This window comes from Astyanax mexicanus, chromosome 11, assembly GCF_023375975.1.
Source record: "Astyanax mexicanus isolate ESR-SI-001 chromosome 11, AstMex3_surface, whole genome shotgun sequence".
NCBI lineage: Eukaryota > Metazoa > Chordata > Actinopteri > Characiformes > Acestrorhamphidae > Astyanax > Astyanax mexicanus.
This window is the reverse complement of record NC_064418.1, coordinates 35,980,927-35,995,654: the sequence shown is the minus strand read 5'-3', so window position 1 is coordinate 35,995,654 and position 14,728 is coordinate 35,980,927. Positions and strand designations below refer to the sequence as shown.

Here is a 14,728-nt window from a genome sequence, read left to right as displayed (position 1 = left end):
ATGATAAATTATTTTAGCTCAAAACGCTTTACTCAAAGTACAGTAATGATTAGAATGTACAGATATGCCCTGGCACAAGGTTCACATCACTTCAAAAATAAAACGGGCCTTAAAGTGAGTTACAATTTCACCAAGATGTCACCAGTGGTGTAGTAGTACAAGAGGTGGCCAGAGTGCAGAATAGTTTGGTGATATTCCTAATTCATTGTATAACTACAGCTAAATACAGGTACAGTATGTAACAGCACAGAGATCACCAATTTGTGTTAAAGGCCACCACCACTCCAGGACCTCCGGAGTTAGATGCCCCCAGTGTAGAAAACAGTTGAGATCAATGAGGAAATAAGAGAGACACAGGCCATGCATTTATTTGTTAAAAGATTTATTTATTTTTCTCATATATATTATTTCTGTAATAACTCAGTAATTTACTCAAATCAATTCAGCAGATCACAGGAAATTCCCTACTAGAGTTACAAAACACACTCAGACAATTTATAGCTATATTATCAGTAAGCCCTTTATCACAATAATGTTAGCCCTTTTGCTCTTTATGGCCTGAGCTTCACCGAGAGAATCAGAATAATATACAAAAAAATTAACCTCTTTTTCTCTATTTTCTTGTCAGTCAGTTATAGTCATTTATGTGGTGGTGAAGGAGCAACGACTATCATTTACCTTAAAAAAAAACTCAGTCTTGAAATATTCAGTAGTAAAAAAAAAGTGTTAACAGAGCTACTGAACTATTAATCAAAAATATTCATTAAATATTTTAAGCAGCTTAGTGAGACCCTTTACTGCACTAAAGCAAAACGTTGAAGATGTAACAAAAGCACAGCATTATTTTTACAGGTCACAAACACTTCCAAATGCAGATATTCCATGAAGAAGAATGTGTAACAGATTTTTAAACATCATCATGATCATTAGGAACCTGATATGTTCAAAAACAACTAATTCACAGAAGACTTTTTTGACTTTCCATGTAAGTCAGTGGAAAATATTAGTAATAATTTGAAGTATTTATATGGGCACATACATTGTGAAATGTTGACACAATGTAAACAGAACAAGTTTCTGATTCAAATGGTTAAAATAGGTCAAAATGTTAAAAACAAAATAACACTTGTTCTGATGATGCTGGTGGTAGAAAAGAAGAGCTCAGTAAGACAAAGGCAGTAACATATGGATGTGTGGATTTACATACACCCAATAGACATACACACATCCAAAAACGCTTGTCTGCACTGAAACACAGTACTTATTGTAAGTAACCCACTCTGCATGGTGCTTTTTTCACAATTTCTGTCTTTGTATTATAGTTTATATTTTGATCTATTATAGTTGATATTTTTGGTAAATCTTCCAGTGCTTCATTTATATCGACAGGCATTTCCTGTTTTACGATAATTTCGTTTTTTACAGGTGGCTACATATAATAGTATTCATATTATTCACTAATGCTACATTCAGAACAGCGCTGTTTTTAGTCAGTGAACTCAGTAACTACAAAATCAGTCATTAAACAAATAGATTTATCTAAATAATACATTCCAAAAGGTTCCAGTGTTTTAGCACTACAAAAATACAGTATATAAATTCCCTCTTTATGGTTGCTTAAATCAGGGCAGAAACTGTAACAGTGAGGTGTGTGGAGTGTGCACAAGACAAGCGGTCATCGAGAGTGCAGTTAGTATGCTAGCTACAAGTTATAACAGTTACAGTCAATTAGGGATGCACCAAATATTTGGCAACCGAAAATATTTGTCAAACAAATAAGTGAAAAGACTTAATACTTCACACCAAACATTTGCAGCGTTTCTGCTAACATTAGGATCTGTTCAGCATCTTCGCGGTATCTCCCAGTCGTGCTGCACACCGGATCAAGGAGAGAGGCGGCAAACGGCCGTCAAACAGCAGTTCAAGTTCAATTTTAATCTCTACTCGCATAAACTAAATGAAATACAGCGTTCAGCAACATTTATGTTTGGTATGTAATTTTGTAACTGCTCTTATTGAAAAGCAAAACAAAAATCTATTTAGGCTATAACATTTACCATATTTTGCGCACTATAAAATTAAAATTAAAATCCTTTAATTTTCCCAAAAACCTTATATATGAATTTTATCAGTCAGGGTGTAAATAGCAATAAAGCCACTCCACTGAAGTGCAGCGTTATATGGGAGTTTCAGTGACATTTCTCTAAAACCGTGGCTTGAAGTATTATTAAAATTAGCTGCAAATTTTGCTTTTCAGAGGCGAGTATATTGGAGTGTATCCTGCTGCTAACCCTGGCTAGCACTGTTGGAGCAGCAATAGCATCACCCGCTAACCGTGCAAAGTGCAAACTCTTTCACTGTTCAGAGGTAAGTATTTTTGGCCCGTAGCCTGCATGTTTACAGTGTTAAAACAAGCTACGTGGGGAAAACATATCGCCCTGGAAACCTAAATTTACTTACTTAAATGGAAGTGCTTTACTCACCCAAATAAAGGAGAGAAATCTGTGTAGATTAACATCCATTAACATCCAATTTTAAAATTAAATTTTTTTTTTTTTTTTTTACTTACTCTGCTAAATTAGAATGGAAACATGGCGACACCCCTGTTCCTTACTAGTGTCTCACAATGTGCCTTATAATCCGGTGCACTTTATGTATGAATATAGACCAGAAAATAGATGTTCATTAATAGTGCACCTTATAGTGCAGAAAATATGGTAAAAATCTGCAACAACAAACAAACATTTAAGAAAAAGACTATTGGCCTTAGCCCAAATGTTTTGTTCGGTTTCGGCCATAAATCTTCATGTCAGTGCATCCCTATAATAAATCAACAGTTAAAACCACTGAAGTTCAATAACAATAATACTTTAACAATATTTCCAAAATCCCTTTTGAGATTTAACGACCTGTGCACAATTCAAAAGTAGCCCATCGTAAAATATCAGTGTATAAAAAGCAGCAAATAAAATCAGATAGACAGTTCACAAATACTACTGTGCGATGAGGCAGCTGTAAAAATAGAAGATGAACATCTTTTTCAGTACTGTCAATGCAGAGTTTCCTCCCAACAGTACAGTCACATTTGAGGATATGAGGATAACTGCTTGCTGAACTGCTTGATCAAAAAGTGTAAAGCACTGCATCCAAAAACTGTGTCAGTGGACCAAACCTCAAAGACCTGGTGATCATATCTGCCTCTAGATGCCTGTAGTCTTCTCATTCTGAATCTGGTAGTAGCAAGCCTGATAAAACAGAAGACAGAATGCAGAAGTAAATAAGACTTCAGTCAGCCTTATAGTCTTATACTATATGAGTTGCGACATGACAGCCTAAGGATGTGTGACATTTAACATAAAATGTGTACTATATTAATATACTAAGAATCTGATGGTGTGTGATATTGACACAGTGTATGAGTTACTCTAATCCGTACTTTGAGAGTGGTGAACATGAGTCCAAGTTCTCCATGTTGTAGAGCAGGATCCATCAGGTCCTCTATGAGGCTCACCTCAGAGCCCAGGTTTCTGATGCTGAATTAATACACATACACACATTAAACATGTAGGGAAATTTACCAAGCAAACATATTATAAAATCTTTTTTTTCTTATTTTATTGTTTAGGTTTATAGCAATGGGAATATGAGTCACTTATAAGTCATGTTCTATTACTGTATTTATTGCACCATAAGGCAAACCAGAATATAAGGCGCACTCTCAAAAAACATCTATTTTCTGGTCTATTTTCATACACAAGGCACACTGGATTATAAGGCACATTATTTTTAAAGTCAAATGATCACTGGATGTTAGTCTTCACAGATTTCTATCCTGAAAACTGCTCATTTGGGTGAGGAAAGCACTTCTGTTTATCTAGATTTTTTTACTAAGGCTAGCCAGACAGTGCTACACTGAGGAACCCTGAGTGGTCCAGTAACCCAGGGCGATATTAGCTAGCAATTTGTTCAACATAGCTTGTTTTAACATGGTAATCGATAAGGCTACAGTCCGATATACTCACCACTGAACCTGAGCGCAGTTAGAGGGTAATGCTAATGCTGCTCCAGCAGTGCTAGCTGGGGTTAGGAGCAGGCTACATACCGATATTATGCACCTCTGACCAGCAAAAGAGCTAGCGCTTAGTGCAGTTAGCAGCTAATGTTAACAGTGCTCCAGTCTCGAGTCTTGGTGCTGGAGAACTAAACTATAACGCTGTACTTCAGCGGAGTGGCTTTACTGCTCCTTACAACCTGACTGGTAAAATTCAAACATAAGGCGCACCGGATTAAAAAGAGCACTGATGATTTTTGGGGAAATTATAGGATTTGAAGGGCATCTGTACTAGAGTTTCTCCTTCCTAGCTCCCCAATGATGGAACAAGCTACCTACCACTACCTACCAGCAGGAGTGTAACTCGCTACCTGATCAAAGAGCACTTACTCTCCTAACACCTCTTATAAACTAACTACTTCTAACAATTTTCTTCTTTCCCTCCTCCTTTCTTCCTCTAACCCTAAATTTACTGCTAAATGTTTTACTTTTTGCCTTGGATTTTTACATCCTTTATTGCTTATGCTTATTGGTTATCCAAAGTCACTTTGGATAAATGCGTCCGCTAAATACAATGTAATGTAATGTAATGTACAAAACTGCACTGCACACCATGACACCAGGCTTCTAGACATGTGATGTGTTCTGCTTTTTTTTTTGGTTAAGACAACCAACACATCCATCTTATCTTGGCACTGTGTTCAGCACCAAGATAAATGGTTTGTTGTCACACATTGTTTGCATTCTGTATGTGTAACTCAATAACTACTGCCCAGATCAGTCTACGATTTTTTTTGTTTGTTCCTGGTAACCTTTATCTGCTTTCTGAACAGCATTACGATCTGAACCTTCTCTCTGGGTACAACTATTTTTCTGATTGTTAGAGAAACCTGTTGCAGGTTCTCCTTCATTCTTTATAAGAATCCTTGCACTTTTTCACCTGTAAGTCATAAATTAATTTATCTGTACTGTTGTCAATGCCCTGCATGTTATATTGTATATAACAATATATACAATAATATATGTGCATCTTAAAACATACACATACTGTATCTGTTCCCATTTGTATTGCACAATGCCAAGACATCAAACACCTACATTTATGCAGAGCAGACAACAGAATATGAAGCTCACCGTGCACGCAGAACTATGTAGAGGAAGATGGGAAAGAGGTCATCCATACACCACAAAAAGTCATGGCCCAGCACAGCCTGCACTTCCTGTGTGACATCCTCAAACGTCAGCTGAATTACCTGCAGTTTATCTGCTGGAGTGAACGTTGTGCTGCAGACAAAAGAACAAAAAAAATCATTTAAATAAGATCTACAGAAAACAGAAATAGAACAGAAACAGAGTCAAACTTTCTGCATCTTGGCTTTATAACCTGATCTGTTGCAGGGTCTCCACTGCAGTAGCAAAGCAAGCATCTTTAGTGCTAGCCAGCACCTGTCAATTAAGGAAAAGTTTTTTTTTTTAATCCGTATTACATTAACAAAGTCCACATAACAATCATCTACTTAATATCTATAGATTTTGTATAACATATAATAAACTATTCATAATACAAACATTTATTACTTTATATCAAATCAGAGCATCACCTCTTTTTTCTCTCCAAGAACAGAGATTGAGACCGGCCAAAATTTCCTGCAAAATGAAAACCAAACATATAAACAGGCAAACAAATACAATATACTGTATGGCTAAATGTATTTGAACATTCCTTTAAATAAATCAATTAAGCTAAGTTTAATTAAAGTTTAAGTTACTAAGCCAGGCTAAGGGCATGCTGGCCAAATTTGTTCAAAATATGATTTCAGTATGTGACAGATGTCAAACAGAAATAGCCACATATTCTTACAAGTTTAGTTTTTTCCCAAAATATTCTGTCTTTAACTTTTCCTCATGGGTGTTTGAGCAGCCAATCCAGCCTTCCCCTATAACAGCGATACCCGTGGTGACCCCTTAGGAGATTAAGTTAGGGAAATCTGGCTCAAAGGTGGAAGCTTTCGCCACTTTAGTGGCAAGACCGCTTATAATACTTAAGTTGAAAGAGAAAAATCCTCCTACTTTTAAAAATTTGGTGAACGACATAATGCAGTTTTTGATTTTAGAAAAAATTAATTACACTTTGGCAGGCTGTAGTGGTAGATTTCATCGTATCTGGCAACCTGTTTTGACCTATATAGACAGGATGGAATCTATGGATTAGTGGACTGATAATGATCCAGTTTGGAAACAATTTAATAGTCAATTTTATACTGTGATTTACATTTGTGAATTTATTTATACCTTTTGCCTTTTCTTTGAACAAATGAATGTGCTTATATATTCGTGGTTATATTAATATATTATCTGTTTACTTAGTAAAGAGACAGGTGCAAGATTAATGCATTGTGGCAAGTAAGGGATCAAGACTGGAGACTTTTTTATCTTTAAACTCTTTTTTTCTTTAAGCCTTTAAACTTCAACAAAAGCTTCTTTTATGTTGAAAGGAACAATGAATAGACAGGTGTCTCAATAATTTTGGTCCATATAGTGTACTTTTACCAGGGCACTATCTCTTTAAGAACACTGCATACTGTAAGTACTGCCAGACCGCATAGCAGGGTGCTAATGAGATGGTGTGATTACAGGTGTGTCTGTGTGTGTGTGTGTGTATGGTTGTGTGTGTGTGTGTGTGTCTGTGTGTGTGATAAGAATGTCTGTTTGCTAGTTCAGTGACTCACTGAGGCACTCCCAGGAAGGTGAGAAGGGACAAGTCAGGCTGCTTGTTAAGGCGTAACACACAATCCCAGTACACCTCCTCCTCTCGCTCTCGCTCCAGTGTGTACAGCATGAACAGAGGAGGATACAGACGAGGCAACAAAACTGGCATCAGCAGACTGGAGCTACTAACGATCCAGCTGCAGCACAAAAAGCACATGCACACATACAGCATAGTTACTGTCATACAAAAACCTTGCATGTAATGTTTCATATATATATATATATATATATATATATATATATATATATATATATAACATATATATATCAACATATGTTTCAGCTGTTCATCCACATGTTTCCTTCCGCTAAAATCCACTTTTTCTTGTTCTTTGTGAAATACTATAGGTCTCTCTGAGTTGTATATGATGCTGAACATGAAACTGTTCTTCAACCCCCATTTTCTGCCATAGCTAGTAAAAGAAAATACTCAGGAAAAACAAGTCGATTAGAAACAGCTCTGTGTCTACATCAACCTGTCAGTTCATGGCCTCGCCCACCTTAGCTTGGAACTGCCCACAGACAGAGCTGAAGCTGGGCTGCCACAGAGCCGACACTGTCAGATAACCAAGGAGGAGCTTATGGCTCTGGTTATACCAAATATTTAGCGTTAGCTATCTTGTGTAAGTACTTATATGTTTAAATAGGATCTCAGGTTGAGTCCGCGTTTTACCGAGACCATAAATATACATTAGGGAAGCACAGTTTGACAAGGTAGAACAACTCAACAGAACACCGGTCAAAGCGGGCAGCGTTCGCGTCAGATTTTATGATATAAAGTGGACTCTTTGTGGTGCTTCGACGTGGTGAAACTGCACAAGCAGCGAATCACCAAGTCTGAGGTAAGAGTTTAGTAGCGTTAGTTTAGCTAAAATAAAATGTTATCAATGCTTATCAAAACGTAATCTTTCCTAAGTATAACCATGGCTTCTTATGATATAGCAGAATAATGTTTAAATGTTTTTTGTTTTTTTTTAATTACATAATTTGACAAGATACCTAGAAAGAACAATCGCTTGATTCATTTAAGATAAAAAACTGGAAAACATCAAAAAATACCAGTTTTTTCATGACCGCGACTGTAGGTCTCATTTTTAAAAGACAAAATGAATGGCTAAAAAATATGACTAACTGTTTCTGTTAAAATATACATTTTGTTATGTTTTTTTTGTTTCTCATTATTATGAGTACTACACGGGGCGGGCATATTCCAAGATGACAATATCAGGATTCATGGGGCTGGAATTGTGAAAGAGTGCTTCAGGGAGCATGAGATCCTCATTTTCACACATGGATTGTTCACCACAGAGTCCAGACCTTAACCTCATTGAGAATCTTTGGGATGTGCTGGATGGAGAAGACTTTGAGCAGTGGTCAGACTCTACCATCATCAATGCTGCAAGATCTTGGTGAAAAATGAATGCAATACTAGATTGGCCAGGAAAAGGAATAATAAAATATTATTGATGTTTGGCATGTCAGTGTATTTAAAAGTTTATTTAAAATCCAAATCTGAAAAGCTAAATATGGATCATGAAAAGATCGTATTGTTACATATGACATATGTTACAACTAGAGCTGGGCAAAATGGCCCAAAAAAAAAAATCTTCGATTTAAAAAACAAAAAAAAAAAATCAGATTTTAGATTTAAATCGTTTTTTTCCCCTACTAAAATCTCCTAAAAGTAGCTAGAAGTCGCTAAATGGCGTCATCGCCTAATTTGCATAATACATGTTTTTGAAGCTGTAAAGGATTAACATTGTGAGAGAGAAAAACACTCTAAATATGTTAGAAATGATACAAATAAACTTCAACAAATGAACTACTTCTGTTGCTTTTTAAATAGGCAGTCACGTCTCAAAATTATAGCGGGAGGGAGGGAGAGGGGGCGGGGCTGCGCGCGGGAGGGAGGGAGAGGGGGCGGGACTGCGCGCGGGAGGGAGGGAGAGGGGGCGGGACTGCGCGCGGGAGGGAGGGAGAGGGGGCGGGACTGCGCACGGGAGGGAGGGAGAGGGGGCGGGGCTGCGCGCGGGAGGGAGGGAGAGGGGGCGGGGCTGCGCGCGGGAGGGAGGGAGAGGGGGCGGGGCTGCGCGCGGGAGGGAGGGAGAGGGGGGCGGGGCTGCGCGCGGGAGGGAGGGAGAGGGGGGCGGGGCTGCGCGCGGGAGGGAGGGAGAGGGGGGCGGTGCTGCGCGCGGGAGGGAGGGAGAGGGGGGCGGTGCTGCGCGGCAGAGAGAGGGCCGGGGTTAAGCTCAGGGGAGCGTTGGTGGTGAAAATGAAAACTCGAAAAAATCGATTTTCATACAAACACATCGTCCTTAACTGTAAAATATCGATAAAATAGATTAATCGCCCAGCTCTATTTACAACCTACAGCTACCTAATTGTTCAATTAAACAAACAGCACATATTTAATGCAGGATTTGACTTAAATGTATTTTTTTTAGAATCTAGCAGATATTGGTGTGAATAAGATCACAGACTTACCCCTGTTGCCCGGTGTCAGAGTTAATGCTGCTGCACAGGGAGTCACTGGGCCTCCTCCCTGAGGATTCAGAGATAAAGCCCCCCTCTTCAGGCAGACCAGGAAACAAAAACCTAGAAGAAATCATATAGTGTTAAACTACTGATACACATATAAACATTTAGATATTTTAGCTAATTTAATGTACTGTTGTGACTTTAAAGCTAATTTATGAGAGCAGTCTGTAGTTTACATTGCTCAATGCAGTCTAAACCTGTTCAACGAAAATCAGAAGTGTAATAAACTAAACATTAAATCAAAACTGAAAAAATAACAAAATATTTCTGATATGTGGTTTAATATGTAATGTCATATTGTCCTAGCGATCATAAATTTATGCTAAGACTGACTATAGGAATATATATATGGCTGGAGTTCTGGGAGATTCCTGCTTTAAGCTAAAACAAAACCCTACCCCCAGAATGAACAGCTACAACTATTCAAAACTAGTATAAATGTGCATTTACCCGATCAGTTCGAAGATGCGTTTCAGATAGGACTGGATCTCCTGCACCGCCTGCTGTAAGAGCCTCCTGTTTGAACCCACACCTACATACGTCATTCTATACAAGGTGACCAGCGTCTCCAGCAGCCAGCCCAGAGGATGTAGTGGAGTATCACATGACTGCGGATAGATTACAGTAAGTGCAACAGAGATAAAATTAACATCTGCAGAGACATATTGTGTTCAAACAGCAGCCAAAATCCATGAGAATACTCATTACTTTTACAATGTGAGCTTTTATATTTTGTACCAACCTAAACCTCTAGATTTCTACTCTCATCATAATAAGTGCATATTAATGACATTAAAAATGTAGTGCTGATGTCATAGTCATGCACTGTCCACAGGCATGAATATGATTTCTGTTTATGGTCTATGGATAATCCTTTAAAATATAAATAAAATCATATAAACCAAATTAATCGGCAAAACTGTCTCTAGATACTACTGCAAAAAAAAGGAGGTACCTGGAATTCTGCAGAGATTATTAATATAATTCAACCACTAGCAACTGGATAGACGTCATATTGTAGACTCACGGGGGGAGCAGGGTCAATACTTTTTAACACCACTAACCAAATTCTCCTCCTAGAGAACATCACTGAGCGTAGCATGGTAAGTATTAGCAGAACATCCACAGTGCAGGCTAGAAAATGTAAGTGTAAGTACATGTTCTCTGGTCATTAAAGTCCCACAAAGCCTGATACTGAAAAATCTGTTCTTCACAAGCAAGAAGTGTGAACATAGCCTAGATGCAAGCAACATACAGAAAAACTCAGAAAGTATGTTATAGAAATGCATGGAGCTTGAAAAACCTACAAAAGCATTGCTGGAGTCTGTATATATATATCAATCATTAGACTGAGTTTGTCTATAATTGTGATATTTTATCTGTAATCAAAGCAGAAATCCAGGTATGTCTAAAAGGGTTCACTTAATATTTCTTGCAACAATTGAAATGAAAAAAAAAAAGTTTGCATCACAAAAACAGGATTGCTTTTTGTTAATGGTTTTATAAAGAATCTCCCAATTCCTATGGGGAAAAACATTTTACAAGGCAAAAATGTAGATAATGAACCCTAAATACTTTCAAATGGTGGTGCAACTATTCTCTGTAGAACAGTTGCCTTTATTACCTTAATAAAGAACCTCTTGTAAAGTTAGAGACCTTCACTGAGAGAAGTGGTCTTACCTTGACGATGTAGCGGCGGATAGTGTCGTAGGTTTCAGCAGTTACCGGCCCCACGTGCTGAGGAATCACCTCCAAACTCTCCAGCATCTTACACTGCGAGCGGCTCAGAGTACCTGGGCTGCACACACTGATATGAGAGTATTAAATGTTTTGTCTGACCATGAAATATAAATATGCGAACATACCTACAAATAGGAAGTGAGCACTCTTTGTACATTCAACTTTACCACTGAATCTTGAACAATGTTCTCAAAGCCATCTGCAGCAAAATGATGTTGTAGGTCTTCGGAGCTGGTCTGTGGGTTGACTATGACTGTTCTCTCCATCCTTGTCCTCTGAATATTTGGGATTTTTCTTGGTCTGCCACTTTGAGCCTTAACTAGAACTGTGTCTGTGGTCTTCCATTCCCTTACTGTGTTTCTCACAGTGGAAACTGACAGCTGAAATCTCTGAGATAGATTTTTGTATCCTTTCCCTAAAGCACAATGTTAAACAATCTTTGTTTCTAAAGTAATTTAAGAGTTATTTTGAAGCTTCTATGTTGCCACTCTTCAGAGATACAAAGAGGAGAAAAACTTGCAATTGGACACATTAACTTTTTTCTTATAATTGGATTTCCCTGCATATTTAGATCAAGGTTCAATGACCAAACAAATGTTGTGTTCCAATAATTAGTGCTAAAGGTATTCAAATCCATGAAATGACAAGGGTGCCCATATGTATGCGCCTGCTTAATTTTGTTAAAATAATTATTGCACACTTTCTGTAAATCCTATAAACTTCATGTCACTTCTCAACTATCACTGTGTTCATCTGCTATATAATATATTTAACTGAAATTCCTGATCTGAACAACCAATAATTTATAATTAAAAATCATGAAAATTATCAGGGGTGCCCAAACTTTTTCATACAACTGTATATCTGATCTTTTATCCTACATTGTGTGCATGTAATCTGTATGTACCTTTCTTTCTGCTGTCTGCGGCTGGTTGTCAGAATGACTGCGATGTTCTCCCAGGCTCTCTCGTTATCTCCCTGCCCTGGAGTTTCGCAACCCAGCCGGCTCCAACATTCCTCAAATACAGCCCTCCACTTCTGCTCTGCAGGAACTACATAACGACCGACCACCCTGAATACACACACAAACACACACACACACACAGACAGGTACACTATCTAAAACAAGTCCAAACTTGATATTGTTCCCAAAAAAAGTATTATATCCAACAAGATGTAAAACTCAGTGGGAGTGTCACTCAGATACTTACAAGGGCATATTCTCCTTCTTCTCAGTATCATAAAGGCCTGGCTTTATAAAAGTTCCAGCTACTTTCAGATCAGAGCCCCATTCGCCCACAAAGATGCCATCAAAAGTGTCTCCATTAGGCATGGACAGGGCTCCCTGCACACAACCACATCACACTATAAAAATCCATGATTTTTATAAGGATGATTCCTTGAATAGCTAACCAAGTTCACTGAAAGTACACTTGTGCTAGAGTTTAAATAATACCTTTCCATTCAGCACCCAGTCCTCTGAAAACTCTCCTTCAAAAGCAGTGTCATCATCACACAGCAGAAGCCCATTGCCCTGGAATAACAAGTAACAAGTGAGGATTAATTTCTATACCTCAGTCAAACAGTGCACTAGTGCCACAGCAGCTCACAAGAACTCACCATCATCTTGTTATTACTAAAGGCTCCCTCATAATACAGCCCAAACTGGGTGACCACAACACCGCTCCCCTGACGCTGGTCCTCCATCCACATACCCATGTACTTTTCTCCTCTAAATTAAGAAAGGAAACAAAGAAAGGGAAATTAATCACTGCACAGTAAAGCTTTTAAAAAGTAAATATGATAACATGTGACAGTAATTACTAACCCCTAATGCTTCCATTTTATACACTCTAATTATTTAAAGTAAAATATTAACCCATAAAGCCCCAGTCCCTATGTAGTGCATATTAATGATAATGATAATTCAATTGACATATAGAGCTTTAGTTTCTATTCAGTGCATAAATTATTTAGTATATGCTAATTATTCAGTAACCACTGATTATTCTGGAAATGCTAAATACTCAGTACCTGTAGTTTTTCAGTATTACTAAGTAGTTTTAATAATTCATTATTTTAGTATCTATATATTATTCAAAGTGTATTAACTTTTTTCAGTATTTATTATTATTTAGTAAGTACACATTATTTAGTATCTATAAATTAAATATGTGCTAACTATTCAGTATCTACTTCATTATTATTAAATATGTACTAAATATTTATTTAGTATCTACTAGATATTGAATTTATACTTATTATTCAGCACATAATTGTTAGTGAACAAAGACGACACGCGTTTTAAACGAACTCCAAACTTCACTTCTCCGTATTCACACAACCACATTACATCGCTCTCCCTCAGAACGACCCCCCCCCCCCCCCGTGGGACACGCATGCGCATTAACAGTTAACAATAATTATTATTTAGTCTGTGCTTATTATTCAATATGTACTATTTTTTTCTAAATAATATTTAATAAGAAATTATCATTCAGTATCTACAGCAAAAAGGCACAAAATTAAAAAGTGAAATTAACAGCAGAGAATTAAGTACTTAGTAATGTCATCAAAGACCCCGTAGCCGTTTTTCTTGTCATGAAGCCATTGGCCAATGAACACGCTGCTGGATGACGGGGAGGCCAGGCGGCCGCTGCTCAGCATGCCATGGCCATGGCGCTGGTTATCCTGAAACGAGCCCTCATATACTTCACCTGTAGCATACCTGATTACAAAACACACACTGGATAAGGACCAGCTGGAATCATGAGGCTAAAACAGTTTCATATTAACATTTGTTAAAGAGCAGGAAAGACTTTTACCAGAATGTTCCAAAGCCATGCATTCTGCCTTCCTTCCAGTGGCCCTTATAACGATCATACTTGTTGAAGGTTTTATTGGGCATCATATAATCACCAAACCTGCACAGAAAACACCACAACAAACAAATAAGGTCAGTTAAGTTCCTTGTTTACAAGTTAAACAGTCATGTTTGTGTATGGTTTGGTTTGTTTACTGACCCGTCTTCCAGGCCATTCTTAAACGTGCCACAGTATATTGTGCCATCAGGCCACTTTAGGGTGCCTCTGTTAGGATAGATATAAAAAATAAATACATAATAGATTTAAGAATGTGAGACTTTTTGTGGACTGTTTCAGTTGTATTCTATTCTAAACAAAAATTCAATATAAAGGTGTTTTTTTTCCCACTGCATTAAAACTCAAGAATCAGCATCTCAAAAATATTGTTATGTTATGTAATATTATATAAAACCATTTGGTACTTTTGACAGTGTGGGCAGTGTACCAAGTCCTGCTGGAAAATGAAACCTGCAAAATTTAGTCAGTAATAGTTTGGAGAGCCATGTCATCTGCTGGTGTTGGTCCAAAGTCAGTGGAGTATTTTTCTGGAAAATCTTACAGCACTTCATGTTTGCCCCTGCAGACAACTTTTATGGAGATGCGGATTTTATTTTCCAGCAGGACTTCATCAACAATAAAAGAAATAAACACTTAAAATGGATCACTCTGTGTGTAAAACATCTATATAATATACGAGTTTCACATTTTAAACCTAATTCTCATTTTTTGCGATTCAGTAGTATATTGCGAGAATAGCACTATTTAG

At 37.6% G+C, this 14,728-nt stretch overlaps 1 protein-coding gene across 3 annotated transcripts in view; it reads right to left on the bottom strand.

Annotated features, from left to right (window-relative positions):
- Positions 1-365: 365 nt before the first annotated feature.
- The window catches only part of als2a (alsin Rho guanine nucleotide exchange factor ALS2 a), a 32,154-nt gene continuing 17,791 nt past the window's right edge, over positions 366-14,728 (bottom strand). For 2 of the 3 annotated variants that reach the window (XM_049484582.1, XM_049484583.1), the window contains 16 exons: positions 14,122-14,187; positions 13,924-14,022; positions 13,659-13,826; positions 12,719-12,830; positions 12,555-12,632; positions 12,310-12,443; positions 12,006-12,170; positions 11,039-11,165; positions 9,809-9,966; positions 9,305-9,415; positions 6,781-6,957; positions 5,653-5,698; positions 5,436-5,497; positions 5,186-5,335; positions 3,437-3,533; positions 366-3,245 (listed from right to left, as the gene is read on the bottom strand). In XM_049484582.1, coding sequence (XP_049340539.1) covers positions 3,201-3,245; positions 3,437-3,533; positions 5,186-5,335; positions 5,436-5,497; positions 5,653-5,698; positions 6,781-6,957; positions 9,305-9,415; positions 9,809-9,966; positions 11,039-11,165; positions 12,006-12,170; positions 12,310-12,443; positions 12,555-12,632; positions 12,719-12,830; positions 13,659-13,826; positions 13,924-14,022; positions 14,122-14,187 — 1,795 coding nt within the window. In that variant the 3' untranslated portion in view covers positions 366-3,200. Of the gene's footprint in view, positions 3,246-3,436; positions 3,534-5,185; positions 5,336-5,435; positions 5,498-5,652; positions 5,699-6,780; positions 6,958-9,304; positions 9,416-9,808; positions 9,967-11,038; positions 11,166-11,294; positions 11,514-12,005; positions 12,171-12,309; positions 12,444-12,554; positions 12,633-12,718; positions 12,831-13,658; positions 13,827-13,923; positions 14,023-14,121; positions 14,188-14,728 lie in introns of those variants that run through there. The other variant, XM_049484584.1, reaches the window with a different exon arrangement.